The following is a 21,574-nucleotide window of genomic DNA, read 5'->3' as shown; positions in this document are numbered from 1 at the left end:
CTCCATGGGTGCTGAGGTACCATTTAGGTGAGGCAGCTCAGCTACGCCATGTTTAATGATGCTGCCTAAGTGATAGAAGCAGGTGGAGTGTGACATCCACTAATAGCGGTGATACTGTACCTTCTACTGGCGCAGACTGTAAGCGATTCCATCCCAGCAGAGGACCTCATCTCTCGGCACTGAACTGTTGAGTGAAATGCTGCTGTCATGGTGTTAGGCCGATGAGGTGATGCGTGGAAATAGAGGAGAGGAAGGAAGGTGTGTAGAGGATGCCTTTTAATTAAATCGTCATCTGCAGCCCTGTTCCCTGACTTCAGCTTGCACCAAGGAGAGAGTAGCACGCGTGTTGAGAATTCAGACCATAATATTAGCGCTTGGTGGAAAACACAGCAGTGATTGTGGCCTTGATATCCTGCCCTTAAAGGTAGGAGTGACGTAGGGAAATAGTTTAAAAAGAATTTATTTGCTAGATTCCCTTTTATAAGGAAGGTTTGTTATGCCTTCTCCTCAAGCCGAGCAATACAATTGGCCACCAAATTTTTCTATTGCGGAGGTGATCGTGTTTGTTTCTGAAGTGTTTGAACTGCCAAGCTCGCTGGATTATGTTTGCAATGAAAGTTATTCTATATAATAAAACTATTATCCAGAAACCTTTCATGGCTGGAATGAACAGAGGTGCAAGATGGAGGAGGCAACCAGTATTTCACTGTGAGACAGAAATGCAAGGGCTGGTAGGAACACAGAGAGTGAGCAGGAGCAGGCATCAGAGTGGGTGGAAAGAAAACATCTGGAGCAATGCGCACCTGCCCCCGTTCTGCCCTTCAGTGAGAGCGCACTAGTAAGTAGCATCTGGAGGTGAAGCTCCCTCCCTGATACTAACCTGCAGAGTCACAAAGAGAGAACACAGTACTCCCCTGATAACCTTTGACCAGGTTAGTCTATTGATTTTGAGCCTCGTTGCTAGGGATGTGCGCAGGGCAAAACGTTTTAGCTCATTTTCGATGCAGTTGGAATTTTCCTTCAATTTTTAGACCTTTTGTGGTATGTTTCACACATTTCTTGCAATAAAGAAATTTTAACGCACATCAGAGCTTTTTAATGTGGGCTAATCAACATATGTGAATTTATAGGTTAATGTAGATTAGATCGATTTTATCATATACTAAGTTGTACATAGTGGCATTTTCACATGTAGATTGCATACACTCGTATTTCGGAAAGCTGCTGTTTGCACGTGGAGATCCACAACATGCAGAGATTTCAAGGAGACGTGATAGCGGTGTGGTTTGGATTTTGGATGTGTCTTGGGTGGGACATATATCTTCTTGTGTATTCCCCATTTTATAGAAGTTTATTATGGGAACAAATTTCCTCATGGGTGTTACACCAGCAGACATGGATTTTTAAAAATGTGTGTTGTTCCAGCTCTGGCTTTGGAATAAGGTGAGTAAATTCTTCATAGTTTTGTGGTTCTGTCTCCAAGATCTAGATAATGAAATCCTAATAAAGGAATAAGATTTGCAGCCTCACTATTTAGTGAGTGACCTTTACATGTATAGATTTGCACAATGGGACACCTACACATGAAAAGCTGTAAAATCACCATTTCCACATGGAAGTGCTAAACCAGTGCTGCTTATTTTAGAATTTAATTGTTTTTTTTTTTGTTTGTTTTTTTTATTTGAATGTAGTGCTTGTTTTTTACTTTACAATCATTTTATGAATTTCCTTGCCAAGACATTGACAGGGTGTACTTTGTTTTGTGTGTGTGGATATATTCTGTTTTCTCTGTCGTGTGTAGTTTAACAGTATGTCACCTTTTCACTGATCCAGTGGGCAGAAGCTCACCAGCGTCTTTTGTTCAGCAGTGCACTTCCATCGCCACACTTTATAACCTAGATAGTAACTGTCACAAAACACCTAGCCACCCATCTGGGGTTACCCCGCGGCCACTTAGATGGTCTATCCCCAGCACAGCTCGGGTCCGCCTGCACCTACCACTTGTACTCTAGACTACCACCTTCCTCCCACTGACTGAATCACAACTGCCTCTGGGCGAGTCTCCCGCTCTCCATTTATTCCCAGTGATTTCTAGGTTACTGGAGCCACACTACCAGTGGTGCCACAGTTCCCAGAAAGCACTCACAGACCCAATACATAAACCACCAGAATTCTTTATCAGTCCAGAAACAGAGCAAACAATTGTGTTTATTCTCATAAAAAGGAACAAAAATGTGCAAACAGTAACAAGTAACTGAAGAGTGGATCAATTAGAAAACTAACTAAACATCTGTATACTGTCTAAACAGAATCTGGGAAGATCAGGACAAATAATTGTTCACAGAGCCTTAGCAAAGAGATTTGTCTCTCTCTTCTTCCTGGGCTAAGACTGAAGCAACAGCAAGCCACAGCTGCTGGGCAATTTCAGAACTGAAGACCAATCAGAACCCAGAACAGTCAAGTTTCAAATAAAAACTGGTTACATCACTGCAAGACACTTCATATTATCTGTATGCCTATCTGTATGCCAAATAAAATAAAGAGAGGTCAAGTCCTCTGTAACAACTTTAAGCGTAAACATACAGTATCTGCTGGCCAAACAGGAGAAATACATCAGACATATTTAAGCCAGGAGAATAGCCAATACATTTACAGGCTTAAAACACACTGGAACACTTTTACTTTTTACTAAGGCACATAGGCGCCTACGCGCGTCCAACATGTGTCAAATTGGCACTACCGCTCCGGCTACTGCATTCCCCGGGCGGTAATTCCACTTTTGGCAAGCAAATATTTTCTATTTTCTACCACATGGCGCTTGCCCAACGGTAATTGACAGTTTACGTGCGTTGAACCCTTACCATTAAGCCAGTGGGTGGCGGTAAAGTCTCAGGCTGAAAATGGACGTACACTGGTTTTAATTTTGCCGCATGTCCATTTTCCAGCACAAACAAAAATGCCTTTTTCCCAGGCTCACTGAGGAAGTGGACCAGCATGCGTCCGAAACATGCACGTACACCAGCACAGCCCACTTGTAGGTGCTCCTTAGTAAAAGGGCCCCGTTTCTTCACAGTAACTCATATCTTACCCAGTGACATGAAGCGTAATAACTTTGCCTCATTATTGTGCATTGCGGCAGCTAATAAGTTAATGAGCAGCAGGAGGTGGTAATGTAACAACTTCCTCTTGCACTCCACAGAAAGTGATTACAGTAAGTGTAACTAGCTGTGTCATGCAAATTTAACTACGGTAATCACTGTAATTAGTTATGCGTGCATGACAGGAAGTAATAACTAGTTGCGTTTGGCTGACAGGAGCTAATAATTGGAACTAGTTATTGTGTGTGACGAGCAAATGTAATAATTGTAATTTGTGTAGGTACATTTTGTGTTAACATTTCCAGCACTGTGGTTCCTGTGCACCACGGGCTACAGCGGGTGAATGGCCACGGCACCTTCCATGGTCATTTGAAAGTCTATTTGAGGCTGGTGCGTTTCCATCGAATCCTGTTAGTACTGATTTACCCAGCTGTCTGAAAATTGTCCATTCTTTACTGTCCGAAAGTGTGATTTGCTCCACAGCACCTGCAGCTAAAAATCCATTAGGAGGTAGAGTTCATGGGAGTGTGCTTAGATTAGGGGGTGGGGTGTTGCAAAATGGGATGTAGATTCTCTTGGAAGGGTGTCTTTAAATGCAAAGTATTTGCAAATATCTGCAGATGCCTTGTCCCAAGCGAAGTTACGAAAGTTAAAATAGATGCATATTTGTTTTTTTTTTAAGTATGGTGTAAAGTGCATTTTTTTTTAGCAAAATATGACTGATTTCCACCCCCACCACCACCCCATGACAATTGCCTGCCTACAGATGAGTAGTGTCAGTTCTTTGATTCCACCTCTTGTCTGACTCCGTGGGGTATCCACCAGAGATACCGCAATGGGGAGCCGAAGCTCATTGACCGGGAAGGAAAGGAAATTCTGACAAGCGCTGTTTGAGTCTTTCACAGAAATCGAGAGTGAGTACCAGGGTGCGTTTACAATAAACTGTCTTTATAACAAACCCTTTTGTGGCAAATTATGGTCAGAAAAAAATGGGAAAAGTCTTATCCCGAAGAGTAATTCTTTTACTCTGATACGGTCTTGTAGAATAATCCTTTTTTTGTTGTTGTTGTTATAAATTGATTTTTATTGAAGATTTTTCAAAACTCTGCAGTCAACACAAATCTTGCTGGCGGAGAAAGAATACATAGTGTTAAGAATTCGGACGTAGGGACTCTTTTTACCAACGGCTAGAGAGTGACATGGGAACGGGGACCCGCAGTAACCGTGGGGACTGGGACAGTTCCCACGGGGACAGAGTGGGGTTGGGATCAGAGCCCACAAGGATGGGGACAAACATTGGCCCTATGTACTTTTCTACTTTGAAGTCTGTTAATGAACTGGACTGTTGTTTATATTTTGACGCAAGCAACAATATTTTGACTTTTTTTCGAAAAACAAGCAAACATGCTGGCCACAACTAGCAACGTTTGCATGGGGGATGCTGGACATTCCTACTACCAGCACATCTTCTAAGAAGACATAGGAAGGATTGTGGAAGACAGGAGATTTAGACAGTGCTTCATAGGGTGTATTTCTCCCCTCTAGGGCATACAGAATGGGTTGTGTTTTGTACCCCTGGACATATTAATGTTGTGGATTAGGATTCCTTGGGGTAGTACAAATCAGCTACCGTGTTTCCCCGAAAATAAGACACTGTCTTATATTAATTTTTGCCCCCCCAAAATGCGCTAGGTCTTATTTTCAGGGGCTGTCTTAATTTTTGGGGAAACATCGGGGTTGGATCAGGGTTGGCCTGCCTCCCCCCCCCCGCCCTCCGTCGCTCTCGGAACTAACCTTAAACTCTTCCTTTCACCTTCGCAGCAACAGGGCAGGCCACTCCTTCCTTCCGTGTCCCGCCCTCGCCTGACGTAACGTCCGCGAGGGCAGGGCACGGAAGGAAGGAGAGGTCTGCCGTGCTGCTGCTTGCTGCGAAGGTGAAAGGAGGCGTGTAAGGTTAGTTCCGGGAGCGACGGAGGGTGGGTGGAGGGGGGGGCAGCCCGGGGGCGGCCTTGTCCGGCTCTCGGCGGCCCTGCTTTCAAACAAAAATTTGCTAGGTCTTACTTTCGGGGGAGGCCTTATATCTACCAATTCAGGAAAACCTCTACTAGGTCTTATTTTCGGGGGATGTCTTACTTTTGGGGAAACAGGGTATTGTTGGGGTTGGAAGGGTAGAGGGTGGTGGTCAGGAGGAGGGTTATTATAGCTGCTCATTGTTATTGTTTTTTATTTGTAATTTATACACAACAGTTGCACAGCATATTGTTCCTTTTTATACTTTAATAAAAAAGATTTAAATATGAAATCATAATTGTTCGAGGCTTCTGCAGATGAGGACAGAACTTGCGGGGATGGAGACAGAGCCCATGGGGGCGGGGCAGGGATGGGGACAAACTTTTTCCCCGTGCCATTCTCTAGTGTGGGCCATCGCTTGCACATCCCCAAATTACTGCGGGATGCCTCGGCGTGCTCTGCAGTATATCCATTTTTTTTGCTGCAGTTAAAATTCGTTAGTGCTTACCACGGCTTTGTAAAAGGACCTCTAAATCACAATTACTGTGGAAAGGGTGAAGGTAAGTGAGAGAAGACGACATGAATATACTTTATCTCCAGATATTTTGCTATTTGAGGTGCTCGATAACCTCTCAACCCTTTTGAAAGAAATTTGAAAAGCAATGCAGCCTTTTTTTTCCCCCTTTGTGAACTGCCTGGGGGAAAAGTACCATTAACCCCAATGCAAACCCTGAAATAAATTCAGATAACGTATTAACATAAAATTGTGTCAGGTATTTCAGAACACTGCAGCCGTGCCACGTATTCTTTGAACAGCCGCAAAATTCAATCGCAGACTCCCCTCCCCCCCCTTTTTATAGGATCTATATATATACAGTGGGGGAAATAAGTATTTGATCCCTTGCTGATTTTGTAAGTTTGCCCACTGACAAAGACATGAGCAGCCCATAATTGAAGGGTAGGTTATTGGTAACAGTGAGAGATAGCACATCACAAATTAAATCCGGAAAATCACATTGTGGAAAGTATATGAATTTATTTGCATTCTGCAGAGGGAAATAAGTATTTAATCCCTCTGGCAAACAAGACCTAATACTTGGTGGCAAAACCCTTGTTGGCAAGCACAGCGGTCAGACGTCTTCTGTAGTTGATGATGAGGTTTGCACACATGTCAGGAGGAATTTTGGTCCACTCCTCTTTGCAGATCATCTCTAAATCATTAAGAGTTCTGGGCTGTCGCTTGGCAACTCGCATCTTCAGCTCCCTCCATAAGTTTTCAATGGGATTAAGGTCTGGTGACTGGCTAGGCCACTCCATGACCCTAATGTGCTTCTTCCTGAGCCACTCCTTTGTTGCCTTGGCTGTATGTTTTGGGTCATTGTCGTGCTGGAAGACCCAGCCACGACCCATTTTTAAGGCCCTGGCGGAGGGAAGGAGGTTGTCACTCAGAATTGTACGGTACATGGCCCCATCCATTCTCCCATTGATGCGGTGAAGTAGTCCTGTGCCCTTAGCAGAGAAACACCCCCAAAACATAACATTTCCACCTCCATGCTTGACAGTGGGGACGGTGTTCTTTGGGTCATAGGCAGCATTTCTCTTCCTCCAAACAAGGCGAGTTGAGTTCATGCCAAAGAGCTCAATTTTTGTCTCATCTGACCACAGCACCTTCTCCCAATCACTCTCGGCATCATCCAGGTGTTCACTGGCAAACTTCAGACGGGCCGTCACATGTGCCTTCCGGAGCAGGGGGACCTTGCGGGCACTGCAGGATTGCAATCCGTTATGTCGTAATGTGTTACCAATGGTTTTCGTGGTGACAGTGGTCCCAGCTGCCTTGAGATCATTGACAAGTTCCCCCCTTGTAGTTGTAGGCTGATTTCTAACCTTCCTCATGATCAAGGATACCCCACGAGGTGAGATTTTGCGTGGAGCCCCAGATCTTTGTCGATTGACAGTCATTTTGTACTTCTTCCATTTTCTTACTATGGCACCAACAGTTGTCTCCTTCTCGCCCAGCGTCTTACTGATGGTTTTGTAGCCCATTCCAGCCTTGTGCAGGTGTATGATCTTGTCCCTGACATCCTTAGACAGCTCCTTGCTCTTGGCCATTTTGTAGAGGTTAGAGTCTGACTGATTCACTGAGTCTGTGGACAGGTGTCTTTCATACAGGTGACCATTGCCGACAGCTGTCTGTCATGCAGGTAACGAGTTGATTTGGAGCATCTACCTGGTCTGTAGGGGCCAGATCTCTTACTGGTTGGTGGGGGATCAAATACTTATTTCCCTCTGCAGAATGCAAATAAATTCATATACTTTCCACAATGTGATTTTCCGGATTTAATTTGTGATGTGCTATCTCTCACTGTTACCAATAACCTACCCTTCAATTATGGGCTGCTCATGTCTTTGTCAGTGGGCAAACTTACAAAATCAGCAAGGGATCAAATACTTATTTCCCCCACTGTATATATATATATATATATAATGGATTAGTGCATTGGAGAACAGCTTTCAAGTCATCTTAGTAAGGCTTTTATAAAATTGTTGCACACACAAAGATTGTATTTGTGTGTGATGTGCATATAGGTATTCATGGGGACAGGGAGTAGGCAGGACACATGCACACACGATGTTGTAAGTACAGAGGGTGACTTTAGGAGCCTGTTCTAAAAAGACCGTCACTGCCCTGTTATAAAATTACCCCCAGTGGCGTTCCTAGAGTGGCTGACACCCGGGGCGGATCGCTGATGCGCCCCCCCCCCCCCCCCCCGGTGCATTTTTTACCTGCTGGGGGGATGCCACTCGCCGGTCGGTTTCGCTCGTTCCATGCTCCCTCTGCCCCAGAACAGGAAGTAACCTGTTCCGGGCAGAGGGAGCACGGAACGAGCGGAGCCGACAGGCGTGCGGCACCCCCCCTCAGCGACGTGCACCCGGGGCGGACCGCCCCACCGCCCTTCCCTTGGTACGCCACTGATTACCCCAGAGTGAACTTTACTTGTTATTTTTCTTTATGCGTTTGCATCTGTTGCAAATAGGAAAAGCTGTTCCCTGACAGCCAGAAGGCTCAACATGCTCTTCCCTGATTTTTATATTCAGCATCCAGCGTCTGCACCTGCATCTTTGATATTCTGCAGCTGGTGCCACTCCCTGTCAAATGTCTGTCTAAACAAAAGGAAAAATGTAAGTGGGTTTTCAAGCAGTAGCTGTCCTTGCTGTGAAAAAAGGAGCTTTGAAAATTGTATGTGAGAAATATAGAAGATACAGTCACAGCTGATTCCAAAGGTTCAGTGGGATTGATTATGGATTTTCATTCAATGTGGGGTTTTTTAAAAAAATATAAATTATATACAAAAGAGACCTGCTTTTTTATGTGGATACATTTTCCCTCCCAAACAAAGCACATCGTTCTCAAAATGCATAACATGCGCTGTAGCTTTTCCTGCCCTAACCGTGCTCCTGCGAATGCTTCTGCTGCGTGTTATCGAACGTCTTGCACACTTCTACCCATAGTTTTGGTGGACAGCTTTCAGAGCTGACTTGCACTTGTAGAAAGCCATTTAACTGCATAAGTAATTTTTAAAAAGTGCCCTGCTTAAGCTCTGTATCCTTTTATTTTTCTACTAGTAAAAGAGGCCCGTTTCTGAAAGAAATGAACCGGGCGCTAGCAAGGTTCCACGCCCCCCTCCCTACCTCCCTCCCTCTCTCCTTCTCCTTCGAGTTCCAGGAACCCCTACCCCCTCCCCTTCGAGTTCCAGAACGCCCCTCCCTTCCATCCCCTTCGAGTTCCACGCCCCCCTCTCCTCTGAGTTCCAGACCCCCATGCCATCCCTCCCTCTCTCTCTGCCCCCTCAAAGTGCAAGCACAACCTGTCCTCCGGCAGCCCCTCGCCTTCTTGCGTGCCAGCTGTAATTTAAAAATTCTTACCTCCGGAGTCCGGCGTCTGCAGTGAAGGCAAGCGGCGCTTCAGACTGCCTTCCCATGTGTCTCAGCTCTGCCTCTGGTCCTGCCCTTCCGGAAACAGGAAATGAGGGCGGGACCAGAGGCAGAGCTGAGACACGTGGGAAGGGAGTCTGAAGCGCCGTTCGCCTTCACTGCAGACGCCGGACCCCGAGGTAAGAATTTTTAAATTACAGCTGGTATGCAGGAAGGCGAGGGGCTGCCGGAGGACAGGTCATGCTTGCACTCGGAGGGGAGAGGGAGGGAGGCGCGGGGCCGTGGAACTCGGAGGGAGGGGGGCGATTCTCTACTTACCTCCGCTGGCTGGTACTGGCTTCCCTTGCCCTCTCACTGATCCGCCCTCTGACGTCTTCGCCAGGGCGGACCAATGGGAAGTGTGTTACGAATCCAGCCATCCAGACGGAGGTGTAAATTATTATATAGGATACTATTTTTGGACTACAGAACAGATTTAGGACAAAATAGCAGTCTAGCAAATACATCACATTATGGGGTAAATATTCTGGTGGGGACGATCATTTGTTTTTGGCTGCCACCAGTGTTCTGCCTAGATACTGGACCATGTCCAGGCAACAGCTGTAATTATTTGGACGTCCCTTTTGAAAATGCCCCTCCACAGCACCTTAGTAAAAGACTCCCTGTATTTGGCCGTGTGAATACGTGCAATATCTTTGGCCAGTTTGAACATAACCAGCTAAGGGTGAATATCGGCTTAGCCATTATATAATATATTCAAACCGACCAAAAATAAACCGGATAGTCAATGCTGGTCAACCGGAAACAACGCAGCATCGAATATCCAGCTTTAGCACTGACCGCAGGGCTAACTCCCACGTCTGAATATCGGCCCCTTTGTGTTGGTTTCATTGCAGATGTTATTGGCTGTCCCCCAGAAGCTGCCACCCTAGGCCACAACCTAGTACTGCCTAATGTCTGTCAGCCCAGACAGAGCCAAACAAATACCAGTGATGATAGAATGGATGGTGTAAGAAAATTTAACAGGACATGGAGTGGAAAGTAACTGCTGCTTATTATCTGCTAACTATTGTAATCTTGATAAAGAATAGAGAGTTAATTAAACTGAATCATTTTAGTATCAACAAAGGCTGTAGATACTGGGTTTTAATAAAGGACTTAGCTGGTAATGTTGCTCCGTTTCTACCTTATTTTGCAGAGAACCATTAACACACAGGTTTGGTATTATGTGAATATGTGAGTCGTTCAGCTGTGTTGGCTGGGAAGGAAAGCACCTCTTTTTTTCCATTCAGGACTTCATTATGGGGCTGGCATGCTGTGATGGTTTCAATTGTTCTGTTATTAGATTTCTTTCTTTCTTTCTTTTTAAATAAAAAGTGCTCTAGGACACTTCCAATTTTTTTTTTGTGTTTAATTTAAATGTGTATCAGATAAATTCCTCAAAAGCTTTTGAGCGGGTAATGTACCCCGTTAATTTTATTTGGTCGTCTTGAGCAGAATTTTTATCTGCATCTGGCAAAGCTTGCACCTGAAAATATGCTTTAATCTATCCTAACGAAACTTTGTGCATCTAGATTTAAGACTACAATTTGTATGACTGGACAGTGGCACAAGTACATTTTAGCCAGTTAGTGCTGAATAATCCTTGCTGACTGGCTGAATTGAAAAGCCATCTCAGGAATGCCTCCAGAGCATTCAGAAGTTAGTCTGATAAAACCTTTTGAAATTCACCTTTGTTTTTATATTGCTAGGTCTCCATGGTAGGATGGTGGCAATGTATGCTTCAATTAATGCCCTTGAAGAGCTGTTTCCTACTCTGACTCTGTTCATCATCTGGCTATTTTAAGGGAATAGTAGCAAACCAGGCCATCACATTACAATATTTTTCCATTTGCAGAGGGGTTTTTTTTCCCCTTCCAATTATTAGCAGATGCTTTTGATACAGTGAGGGTTGCAGTGCTAATGGTGATATTGGTGGCTTGCTGTGGAGAACATTGTGTTTCGTTCCAGGGTGACCTTCTATCTGCAGGGTCACCCTTTAACTACCTTTCATCTGACTGGGGTGCAGGGTCTTCATAGGCATTGCTATATTTATTTCTTTTCAGCTTTATTTTTTTTCCCATGTATGTTTTATCGGTGTTGGCTTCAGGCTCCCAGTCCAAGTGCTGACACCGAAAGTTCCTCATTACCGGTTTGTTGCGGGACATCTGCTTTCAGAACACGCTGCCCACCGAGCTGGTGTTGATGTCAGAAACCCTTAATCTATATAAATAAAATCCCCCTCAGACATTCTGAATCCCCCTCAGACGTTCTGAAGCTCACCTCACTCCAACTGTGGCTCCTGACCTAGGCTATTTGGACTCCCGCACTCAGCCACGCCCATCTGCGCCCTAGGCCACGCCCCATCTGCACATAAAAACCACTCTCAACGTTCCATTGACCACTGACGTCAATGAAGCCAGTTCGTTTGTTCGAAGCTCTGTAGCACAGTCTGTGGGCCCCGCCCTCGCGTGAAACGTCATGACGTTGAGGGCGGAGCACATTCAAGGAGCCAATCAGTAGCCGAAAGCAGGAGAGAGGGCGGAACGACGAAGAGGAGGCGGGTTTGAAGCTCTGTAGCACAGTCTGTGGGCCCCGCCCTCGCGTCAAACGTCATGACGTTGAGGGCGGAGCACATTCAAGGAGCCAATCAGTAGCCGAAAGCAGGAGAGAGGGCGGAACGACGAAGAGGAGGCGGGAGAGAGGGCGCAATGTGGAAGAGGAGGCGGCCCGGCAGCGCTTCTACACACTACGAGGAAAATCTGGCTAGCGCCCGTTTCATTTCTTTCCGAAACGGGCCTTTTTTACTAGTAAAGTATAAAATGCAAATCCAAAAGAAAACTTGAAACTGCATAACTTAGGGCCCTGTTTACTAAGCAGCATTATAGGCGCGTTAACGGAGGAGGCTAGGGCTTTTCAGCTTGGAGAAGATGGCTGAGGGGAGACATGATAGAGGTATATAAAATAATGAGTGGAGTGGAACAGGTGGATGTGAAGCGTCTGTCCACGCTTTCCAAAAATACTAGGACTAGGGGGCATGCGATTAAACTACAGTGTAGTAAATTTAAAACAAATAGGAGAAAAAGTTGCTAAGGTGACTAGCGATTAGCACGTGCCAAATGCTAAGAAGCCAAGAGGAATAAAATGGGCTTCCTAGCATTTAGCGCAAGATTTCCCTATGAAGAAAGACTAAGGAGGCTAGGGCTTTTCAGCTTGGAGAAGAGACGGCTGAGGGGAGACATGATAGAGGTGTATAAAATAATGAGTGGAGTGGAACAGGTGGATGTGAAGCGTCTGTTCACGCTTTCCAAAAATACTAGGACTAGGGGGCATGCGATCAAACTACAGTGTAGTAAATTTAAAACAAATAGGAGAAAATGTTTCTTCACCCAACACGTAATTAAACTCTGGAATTTGTTGCTGGAGAACGTGGTGAAGGCGTTTAGCTTGGCAGAGTTTAAAAAGGGTTTGGACGGTTTCCTAAAGGACAAGTCCATAGCGCTACTAAATGGACTTGGGAAAAATCCACGGAATAACATGTATAAAATGTTTGTATGTTTGGGTAGCTTGCCAGGTGCCCTTGACCTGGATTGACCGCTGTCATGGACAGGATGCTGGGCTCGATGGACCTTTGGTCTTTTCCCAGTATGGCATTACTTATGTACTTACGTTAACCATGTACGTGCGACAACCATATCCCTATAGGCACCTTAGTAAACAGGGCCCTTAATGTTGTGTCTGAATTAATGCGTCCCTCACTCCCTTTTCAACCCCCCCCCCTTTCCAGTCCCTCCCCACTCAATGTTTCTCAGGCTCAGCTGCAAGTCCCTGGTGTCTAGCGAGGCCCTACTGGCTCTGATTTCCAAGATGGGACCAGCTGACCCTTTTCTGCTACTTTATAAGACAAGAGGATATACTTTTCTGTCACGGTTTAATGGTCACTTTTTGTTATGGTCACGTTTACCCTAAGGGTCAGTATTCAAAAGGGTTTAACCAGGCAGAAGAGCCAGCCATGCCCATATATTCACTATCCAGTTAATATCCTCTTACCGCCAAATCACTAGCTGGCTAGGTTAGTGGTGGAGTGTGGGTGGAGCCAGCGTTTTAACTGGTTAGCGGCAATATTCAGTCCGCTAACTGGTTAAAGGAGTGGATAAAATTGCAACAAGAAGCTTCCGGGATGCTGCACTAATACCGGAAATGTAGTGTTGGAGGCATGACGTCCCCCGACCCAGAATATCTGGGTTTAAATCAGCTCTTGGCTGTGAGCAGTTTACAAGTTGAACATCAGACCCTTAGTTGCATATTTACACCAGAATAAGAAATGATTTACGTGTGTGAGAAACGTGATATGCTACAGCTCAATGGGATTCTGCTGAAATGAGACAGAATTCTCCACGGCATCGCCATTGAGCAGCTTGGGTTGCTGTGGGATCTATTTACTAAGCTGCGCAAACAGTTTCTGCACCATAAAGTGTGTTAGCAGAGCAAAAAGACAAATAATGCACAGAATTTGAAATTAAAACCATATTTTTTGTGTTATTCCCCAGCTTGTAAACCTGAAGCAGTGGTAATATGGTAATGAGCTAATTTGGAGTCAAATGCAATTGATGAGATTCTTTGATGAGATAAATGTTTTACGTCATAGGCAGACTGGTTTTAGACAGCATTACAGTACTGAACACTTACTTTTACCAGTGACTGACTTTGTGCGTACCTGCTTAGACAAGGGACAGGAAGTGTTTTTAATTTCTTCAGATTTATTATTAACGTTTGACCTTGTATATCATAAGATTTTATTACAAAGCCTTCAAGAGATAGGAATCACAGGAACTGTCTTCTTGTGGTTTCAATGTTATCTTCAGAATAGATTTTTTTAAGTTTAATGCCTTAGCATCCTCACCAGGCCAGTCCAGAACCTGTAGGTTATGTCCATTGACTAGCAGATGGAACCAGAAGCAAAAAAAATCCTTTTTTGTTAATGATAGATAATGAATTTGATAGTTGTCTGTGGAGATCTCTTTATGTAGCACATTTGTTCTGTTGGGCACAGTCTCATCTTTTGTCTATTCACTTCCTAGTTTCCTATTATATCTTGGTTGCTATGTAAATTTTTTGTGATCATTTATATGGGTTGGTGGTAAATTTCACACTTAATTTTATTAAACTCTGAATTATTATTGTAATTTTAGTTTTCCCTCATGCCCTTTTTTCTTCTATTGTCTTCCCTTTAATAATGGTTTTAATGTAAACCACATAGATAAACTGTATTATATGCGGTATATCAAATTTAAACGTTTGAATATCCCCTGCCTTTACTGATTGGACAATGATTGTCTGTCTTTGGACGACTTTCTTAGAGAAACTGGAGCTGCATCTACACGGATGCAGTAAGAAAGGAGTTTGTACATAAGTATTGCCATACTGGGAAAGACCAAAGGTCCATCGAGCCCAGCATCCTGTTTCCAACAGTGACCAATCCAGGTCACAAATAACTGGCAAGATCCCAAAAAAGTACAAAACAGTTTACACTGCTTACCCCAGAAATAGTGGATTTTCCCCAAGTTCATTTAATAACGGTCTATGGACTTTTCCTTTAGGAAGCCGTCCAAACCTTTTAAAAACTCTGCTAAGCTTAACCACCTTTACCACATTCTCTGGCAACGAATTCCAGAGTTTAATTACATGTTGAGTGAAGAAAAATTTCTCCGATTCGTTTTAAATTTACTACATTGTAGCTTCATCGCATGCCTCCTAGTCCTAGTATTTTTGGAAAGCGTCTACCCGTTCAATTCCACTCATTATTTTATAGACCTCTATCATATCTCCCCTCAGCTGCCTTTTCTCCAAGCTGAAGAGCCCTAGCCGCTTTAGCCTTTCCTTGAAGGGAAGTCGTCCCATCCCCTTTATCATTTTTGTCGCCCTTCTCTGCTCCTTTTCTAATTCCACTATATCTTTTTTGAGATGTGGCGACCAGAATTGAACACAGTATTCGAGGTGCAGTAATACCATGGAGCGATACAAAGGCATTATGACATCCTCATTTTTGTTTTCCATTCCTTTCCTAATAATACCTAACATTCTATTTGCTTTCTTAGCCGCAGCAGCCACTGAGGCAGACTGGTTTTAGACAGCATTACAGTACTGAACACTCACTTTTACCATCCATCTCTTTGCAACAGGATACAGCCTGTTCTAAAATGTATGTGAGATGGACATCCATGTGCTGGACCTGTCCAGAATGAGCATCCATTTTACAAACTGAAACATCAAAGTTATGAATGAAGCAAAATGAGAGACATGAATATCTGTGTAGCAGCATAGGAACATCCATGTGTAATGGCTAAAGCAGCTAACTGAGAACCAGAGCAGAGATCCAGAGGTCAAGTTCCATTTCAGCTTTTTGTAATCTTTCTTTCGAGCACTCCAGGGACATCAAAATACCTACTGTGACTTCCTTTATCTCCGTTCAGTGGAGAACTGCTCATTCAGAGCCCCTGTCTGTAACCTGGATGTGCCAAGTACCAGATGTAAATACAGATGTTCATCTTTTTTGAACATGGACGTCCCTTCCCTGTCTGCAGTCAGAGCTTGGAAGTCCATCTTTTGGCCCCTCCCTAGTCCTACCCAGAAAAATGTCCAGACTCTTCCTCCTTGCCATATGGATGTACTGGTATAAAGTCGGAATGTCTGAATGCCAGTTTTTAGATGTGAATCCCTAGCAATTAGGGGATCCCGTGAAACTGTTAGCAAAGTGCCAAGGTTCCAAAGTGCTAACATTGAGAAGCTTTTATGACGCAGGATCCTGATTCAGTAAGACTCGGCGTATTTTTATTCTGACCTGTAGAAGGGTTTGTGAGTACTACCCACCTTCTTTCATCCCTTAAACTCTCTGTAGACCTTCCTCTGAGTCAGGTTCTTCATCAGTGTCGCATGCTGAGAGGTAGCACCAGCTCACACAGAGAGTAGAATGAATGTTACTCTTAAGAATTTCCATGTTTGCAGGCTGCCTGCTCCGTAATTAGGGTATGAGCAGTCATCATAAAATGATATCCTGCGTAACTGTGGCTGCCTCTGGGAAAGTGAATCACCCACAATGCACTGTAAAGGCTATGGGGGAAATGTTCCTTGAGATGCAAAATTTCTGTGGATTCCTTTAAGGAAGAAATGCTAACAATGCAGCACTGCATTAAGCAGCTATAGGGGGAAATCTTTCCCTGTGATATAACTAGGGTTACCATATGTCCGGGCAACAGGGCGGGTTTTGCCAATCTGCCCGTTTGTCCGGATTTCTGGACAAACGGGCAGATTGCTGGCCTCCCCTCCCCTTACTTACTACTGCCCTGGTGGTCTAGTGACCTCTTCCGCCTTCAGGGCAGGAAAGAGCCCCCTCTTTCCTGCCCGGAACACTGCCCTGCATGCATCCTTCCTGTTCCTGATCTCGGCGCCGATTCAAAATGGCCGCCGAGAGTTGAAGTGACCTCGCGAGACTTCAACTCTCGGCAGCCATTTTGAATCGGCACAGAGATCAGGAACAGGAAGGATGCATGCAGGGCAGCGCTCCGGGCAGGAAAGAGGGGGCTCTTTCCTGCTCCGAAGAGGTCACTAGACCACCAGGGCAATAGTAAGGGGAGGGGGATGACGGGGAGGGGGGTGACGGGGTGTGTGACAGGGGGAGGGGAAAATGTGACAGGGGGCGGAGCGAGGGAGTGAAAAGGGGTGTGGTGGGTGTGTGGTGGGGGCGGGGCATGTGTTCTCCTTTTTGGGGGACAAAATATGGTAACCCTAGATATAACTATAGGGAAAATGCTATGGGGCATGGACCTGGGGCAGATGATCCCTATAATGCTCTATTCCTGTGACTGACTAAGAAGAAAAATTCTCACGTCCTGCTGAAAAGCTTTGCCTGAAAATGTCATTCTTCCACTCATACTTAAGGCATCTTCAAACTCACACCGTCTCTGCGAACTGTTTTCCTTAAATAAGAATCAGCCCAAAAGATCCATGAAATATTTGCAGGTACGCTGCTTCCAGTTAATGTTAGACTGCTTCAAATGATGTTGCTGACTTTGGTCACATTGCAGGGTGGAAGGTGATTTACTGCTTTGTGTCTTAATTGTTGCTGTTTTGGTTCCTAATTCAGAACATTGCCCACTAGTGAATTGAATGATCCATGACCATTATTAAATTCTTGGTTCTGCTTGCTTTTTCTTGATGGATTCTTCTCAGATTTTTGTTTTGGTTCTTTTTTTTTTTCTCTCTCTTTGACGTTTTAAAGTAGCTGCGAACTGCTAAAAAGGGATTAAAAAAAAAATAATAAGAAAAAAAGAATCGAGCATTGGCGAGAAGAAAAACACCAACAGTTTAAGAAATACCAATTGTTAATACCACATCAGGAACAAAACTACAAATGTTTCAATTCCCTTCTAATTAACCACATTCATCATTATGTAAGGGAATCTGGGAGCTGCTGCGGTGTTAATAAGAAACCAGAGCTGGTGATCTCCAAGTGTGTTCAGAATTTGAATACACTCTCTTAAGAACAGCTTTGAGAAAACAGAATTCCTGTTATATCAAAGTAAAGTATGAGGTGGTGGCATATGGCCTCTGGTGTGTTAGGGGGCTTCTACTTCTTCCCAAAGTATAGTTATGGTATAAAGATCAGGAGAGGAGAGAAAAGCACCTTCAGAATGTGGTAAAGGCGGCTAGCTTAGCGGGGTTTTAAAAAGGTCTGGACGGCTTCCTAAAGGAAAAGTCCATAGACCATAATTAAATTGACTTGGGGAAAATCCACTGCTTATTTCTAGGATAAGCAGCATAAAATGTACTGAAGTTTTTCAGGATCTTGCCAGGTATTTGTGACCTGGATTGGCCACTGTTGGAAACAGGACGCTGGGCTTGATGGACCTTTGGTCTGTCCCAGAGTGGCAATACTTACGTACTTAGGTTGATACCCAAAGTAGAGTGCTGCATGAAGCGTGACCAGGGCCGAATTTACCTGGTCAGCACCCCTATGCTGTTAGAAGAGGGGAAGTGTAAACACCCCTAAGGGATGTGGTAGCAAAGGAGGGAGATCGCCCCTTAAGACATGCTGTATTGAAAGGGATGCCCCCTTCTCTATAAGAGCAATTCTTTCAACCAGGCATTAACATTTGCAGACCCAGTGCACGGGTGAGTGTTTAGAATACCATACATATGTAGGTACGTACTTATGTATATACCAGGGGTTCTGAACCCAGTCCTCGGGACCAGGGGCGTAGCCAGACTTCGGCGGGAGGGGGGTCCAGAGCCCGAGGTGAGGGGGCACATTTTAGCCCCCCCCCCCCGGTGCCGCTGCGACCCCCCAGCCATTGCCACCGCTGCCGTCACCACTACCTTGACCCCCTCCCGCCATCAACCGGCCGTCGCCTACCTTTGCTGGCGGGGGACCCCCAACCCCTGCCAGCCGAGGTCCTCTTCTTCCTTCGTTCTGAGTCTGACGTCCTGCCACATTGAGCCTGCAAATAGGTGGGAAAATGTGGGATAACAAATGTAGCAAATAAATATTATTAGTTTCAATGCAACAGAAACTAAGAAATCAAACAGTAGTTTATCGTTTTCTGAAAATAAAAATGGAATGCAAGGGGACTTCCTCTGTACAGTTCTAACAACCTAAGGGGTCCTTTTACAAAGGTGCGCTGAGAAATGGCTTGCGGCCTTTTTTTTTTTTTTTGCTGGAAGTGGATGTGCGGCTTTGGGTCTGAGACCTTAACCGCCAGCCGTTGACCTAGCAGTAAAGAATCCGGGTGGTAATGACCTATGCGCATCAAATGCCACTCAGCACGCAGCCGTTTTGTGCGCCTGAAAATAAAAAATATTTTTCAGACGCAAGTATAGGATGCGTGCCAAAAATGAAATTACTGCAAGAGCCACACGCGGTAGTCCGGCGGTAACTCCATTTTGGCGCGCGTTGGGCTCGCGTAGGCGCTTACGTGGCTTAGTAAAAGGGCCCCTAATTATTTCTCTATTGTCATGTTTGTATGCAGCTCTGATACCAGTATGAAAATTGTCTCAAGATGAAATAATATGATTTTTTTGGTTTTAAGAGTCACAGGTCAAATTTTATTTACAATAATCCATGACATTTTTTTCTTTTCTTTTAGATGGGAAACAAATATCCCTATCTCCAATTGAATCCCAGCCCCATAGCCCTCGTTACACAGCCTCGAGCCAGCGGGAGAGCCTGGAGCTGCACGTGCGAGAGGTGGAGGAGGAGAACCGGGTACTCCGCAGACAGCTCAGCTTGGCCCAGAGCCGGGGACCTCAGCGACGCCATAGTAACCACTCCAAAACCTACTCCATGGAGGAGGGGACGGGGGACAGCGAAAGCCTACGAGCCGGCATCGTAGCTGGCAACAGCTCCGAGTGTGGGCAGCAACCGGCTGTGGAGAAGTGCGAGGTAACTACTCAGGTGTTTAACATGGGCTTCGATTTGCGGCAGAACCAGATCTGGCGATTACACACTGAAGTGCTTAAGTGTCATGCTGGGGCAGAATAAAATATACCCCATTTGGGTTCTTTATATCTGTTCTGAAAGACTGGAAGGGCTCTGGAGCTGCTCAGACAGTGTAGATTGTCAGATTAAGTGGACTGTATGTCATTTTCTGCTGTCGTGTTCTGTAAGCACAAGCATGTACCGAGTAAGGAGATTTTTCTTAAAAGTTAGCCAAGGAGTATTCTCATTTCTTTCAGTACTCGTATCTCATCAACTCAAGATGGGGAGCTGGGGGATGGGGGGGGGGGGGGGGAAGTTGCAGTTCTTGGTAAAACTATAAATATGGGAGAAGTGCTCCTGGGCAAAGCCACCCTAATCATGCTGCACTTCAGCTAACTCCTTTAGCAGCACAGGGTCAGTTCTAAAAAGTATGCATGGACATTTAAGCACCAATTATATGCTTAAATTATTAGACCAATGACATGTGTTCACATATACCTGTAAATTCCAAAATTCTGCTTAACTGCTATTGCGTAAATGTTTGTGCATATCTTGAGACCGTGTTTTACAGGTAGACAAACAAACGCGCGTCTTACAGATTTAGTATAAGATATGTGCACATTTCTGACATTTATTTATTTGTTACATTTTGTACCCCACATTTTCCCACCTATTTGCAGGCTCAATGTGGCTTACATAGTACCGGAGAGGCTGTTGCACCAGGGCTGTGGGGTTGGTAAAAATGTACCGACTCCGACTCTTAAATTTACCATAGGTTTATAATGTTTTTTAAAAAACTTTTTTTTATCATTTTATATTTATAGAACTTATCTTTGTCTTGGCTCTAAAGTTATATTTACCTGTACTTTTATATCTAGAACAAAGTGATATGGTAGCCATGTTAGTCCACTTTTTTAAAAGGTAAACAATAAAAATAAAATAAAATTCGAAGGTAACCCATCTGGAGAAATAGTTGCCAAATTTTACTTCTTTTTAGTATGAATAGTATAGAATTTTTACATGGACACAGCAGGGGCGTATCTGGACTCTGGCGGTAGGGGGGGGCCAGAGCCAGAGAGAGGGGGCACATTTTAGCTCCCCCCCCCAACGACCCCCCCCCCCTGCCGCCATTGCCAGAACCTCCCCACCAACGACTCTCCACCCTCCCCCCCCGCCGTCAACCCTCCCCCGCTGCCGTTGTTTACCTTTGCTGGGACGTTAGACTCCTAACTGTATTGAACAGTCAACTACAGCACGGCCACGGAGGCCGAAGAAGAACTTTAAAGACGTCGGGTTGGCTGGCGGGGGTTGGGGTCCCCCGCCAGCTGAAAAAATATCTTTAAAAGGCAGCAAGCGGACCTCAGCTGACGGGGGGTTGGGGTCCCCCGCCAGCAAAGGTAAACAACGGCAACGGGGAGGGTTGACGGCGGTAGGGGGGTCCAGGGCAAAATCTGCGGGGGCCCAGGCCCCTGTGGCCCCACGCAGATACGCCCCTGGGACACAGTTCTTATGTGCAGGACACCGTTTTAGGATCACGAGGGTAGAGCTTAGGAAAGCAGGACAATTTCCCGAGGTCCCAGCATCACAAGTAGCTCGTTGACAAAACTAAGTGATGCCAATGAGCTTCAGGGCACCTGACACTTGCCGGCCAGTTCCTTAGCCTCTGTCCTGAGCCCCGGTGTGTCTATTGCTGCATAGCACAAAGGGCCTTTAAAAACAAAAGGGAAATAGTTCTTGTATTTAAAAAAACAAAACAAAACCCTTTTAATAATGAATTTTGATTGACATTCATACTGAAGGTGTGCGTGAGCTCTATATTGTAGGATATATGGAGGAATATATTATAGACAAGCTTGAAAATCATCAAATGTTCTGAATTGGTCTGTACGAGCCTCTTTGTCATTGGTGTGACCCCTGACGCGAGTGCGGTAGCACCAAAGCACGGCCCGTGTCAGGTCTTTCTTCAATCAAAATTCATTATTAAAAGGATTTTTTTTTAAAATACAAGAACTGTGTC

At 44.9% G+C, this 21,574-nt stretch overlaps 1 protein-coding gene across 1 annotated transcript in view; it reads left to right on the top strand.

Moving 5' to 3' along the window:
• LOC115477548 (LARGE xylosyl- and glucuronyltransferase 1) overlaps positions 1 to 21,574 on the top strand; it is a 332,081-nt gene that overhangs the window by 130,020 nt on the left and 180,487 nt on the right. Inside the window, exon 3 of the mRNA XM_030214492.1 lies at positions 19,226 to 19,521. Within this exon, the coding sequence (XP_030070352.1) occupies positions 19,226 to 19,521 (296 nt within the window). The remainder of the gene's footprint in view (positions 1 to 19,225; positions 19,522 to 21,574) is intronic.

This window comes from Microcaecilia unicolor, chromosome 9 (assembly GCF_901765095.1).
Source record: "Microcaecilia unicolor chromosome 9, aMicUni1.1, whole genome shotgun sequence".
In the NCBI taxonomy this organism is placed as follows: Eukaryota; Metazoa; Chordata; class Amphibia; order Gymnophiona; family Siphonopidae; genus Microcaecilia; species Microcaecilia unicolor.
Note: the sequence above shows the minus strand (reverse complement) of the source record. Positions and strands in the feature narration are given on the sequence as shown.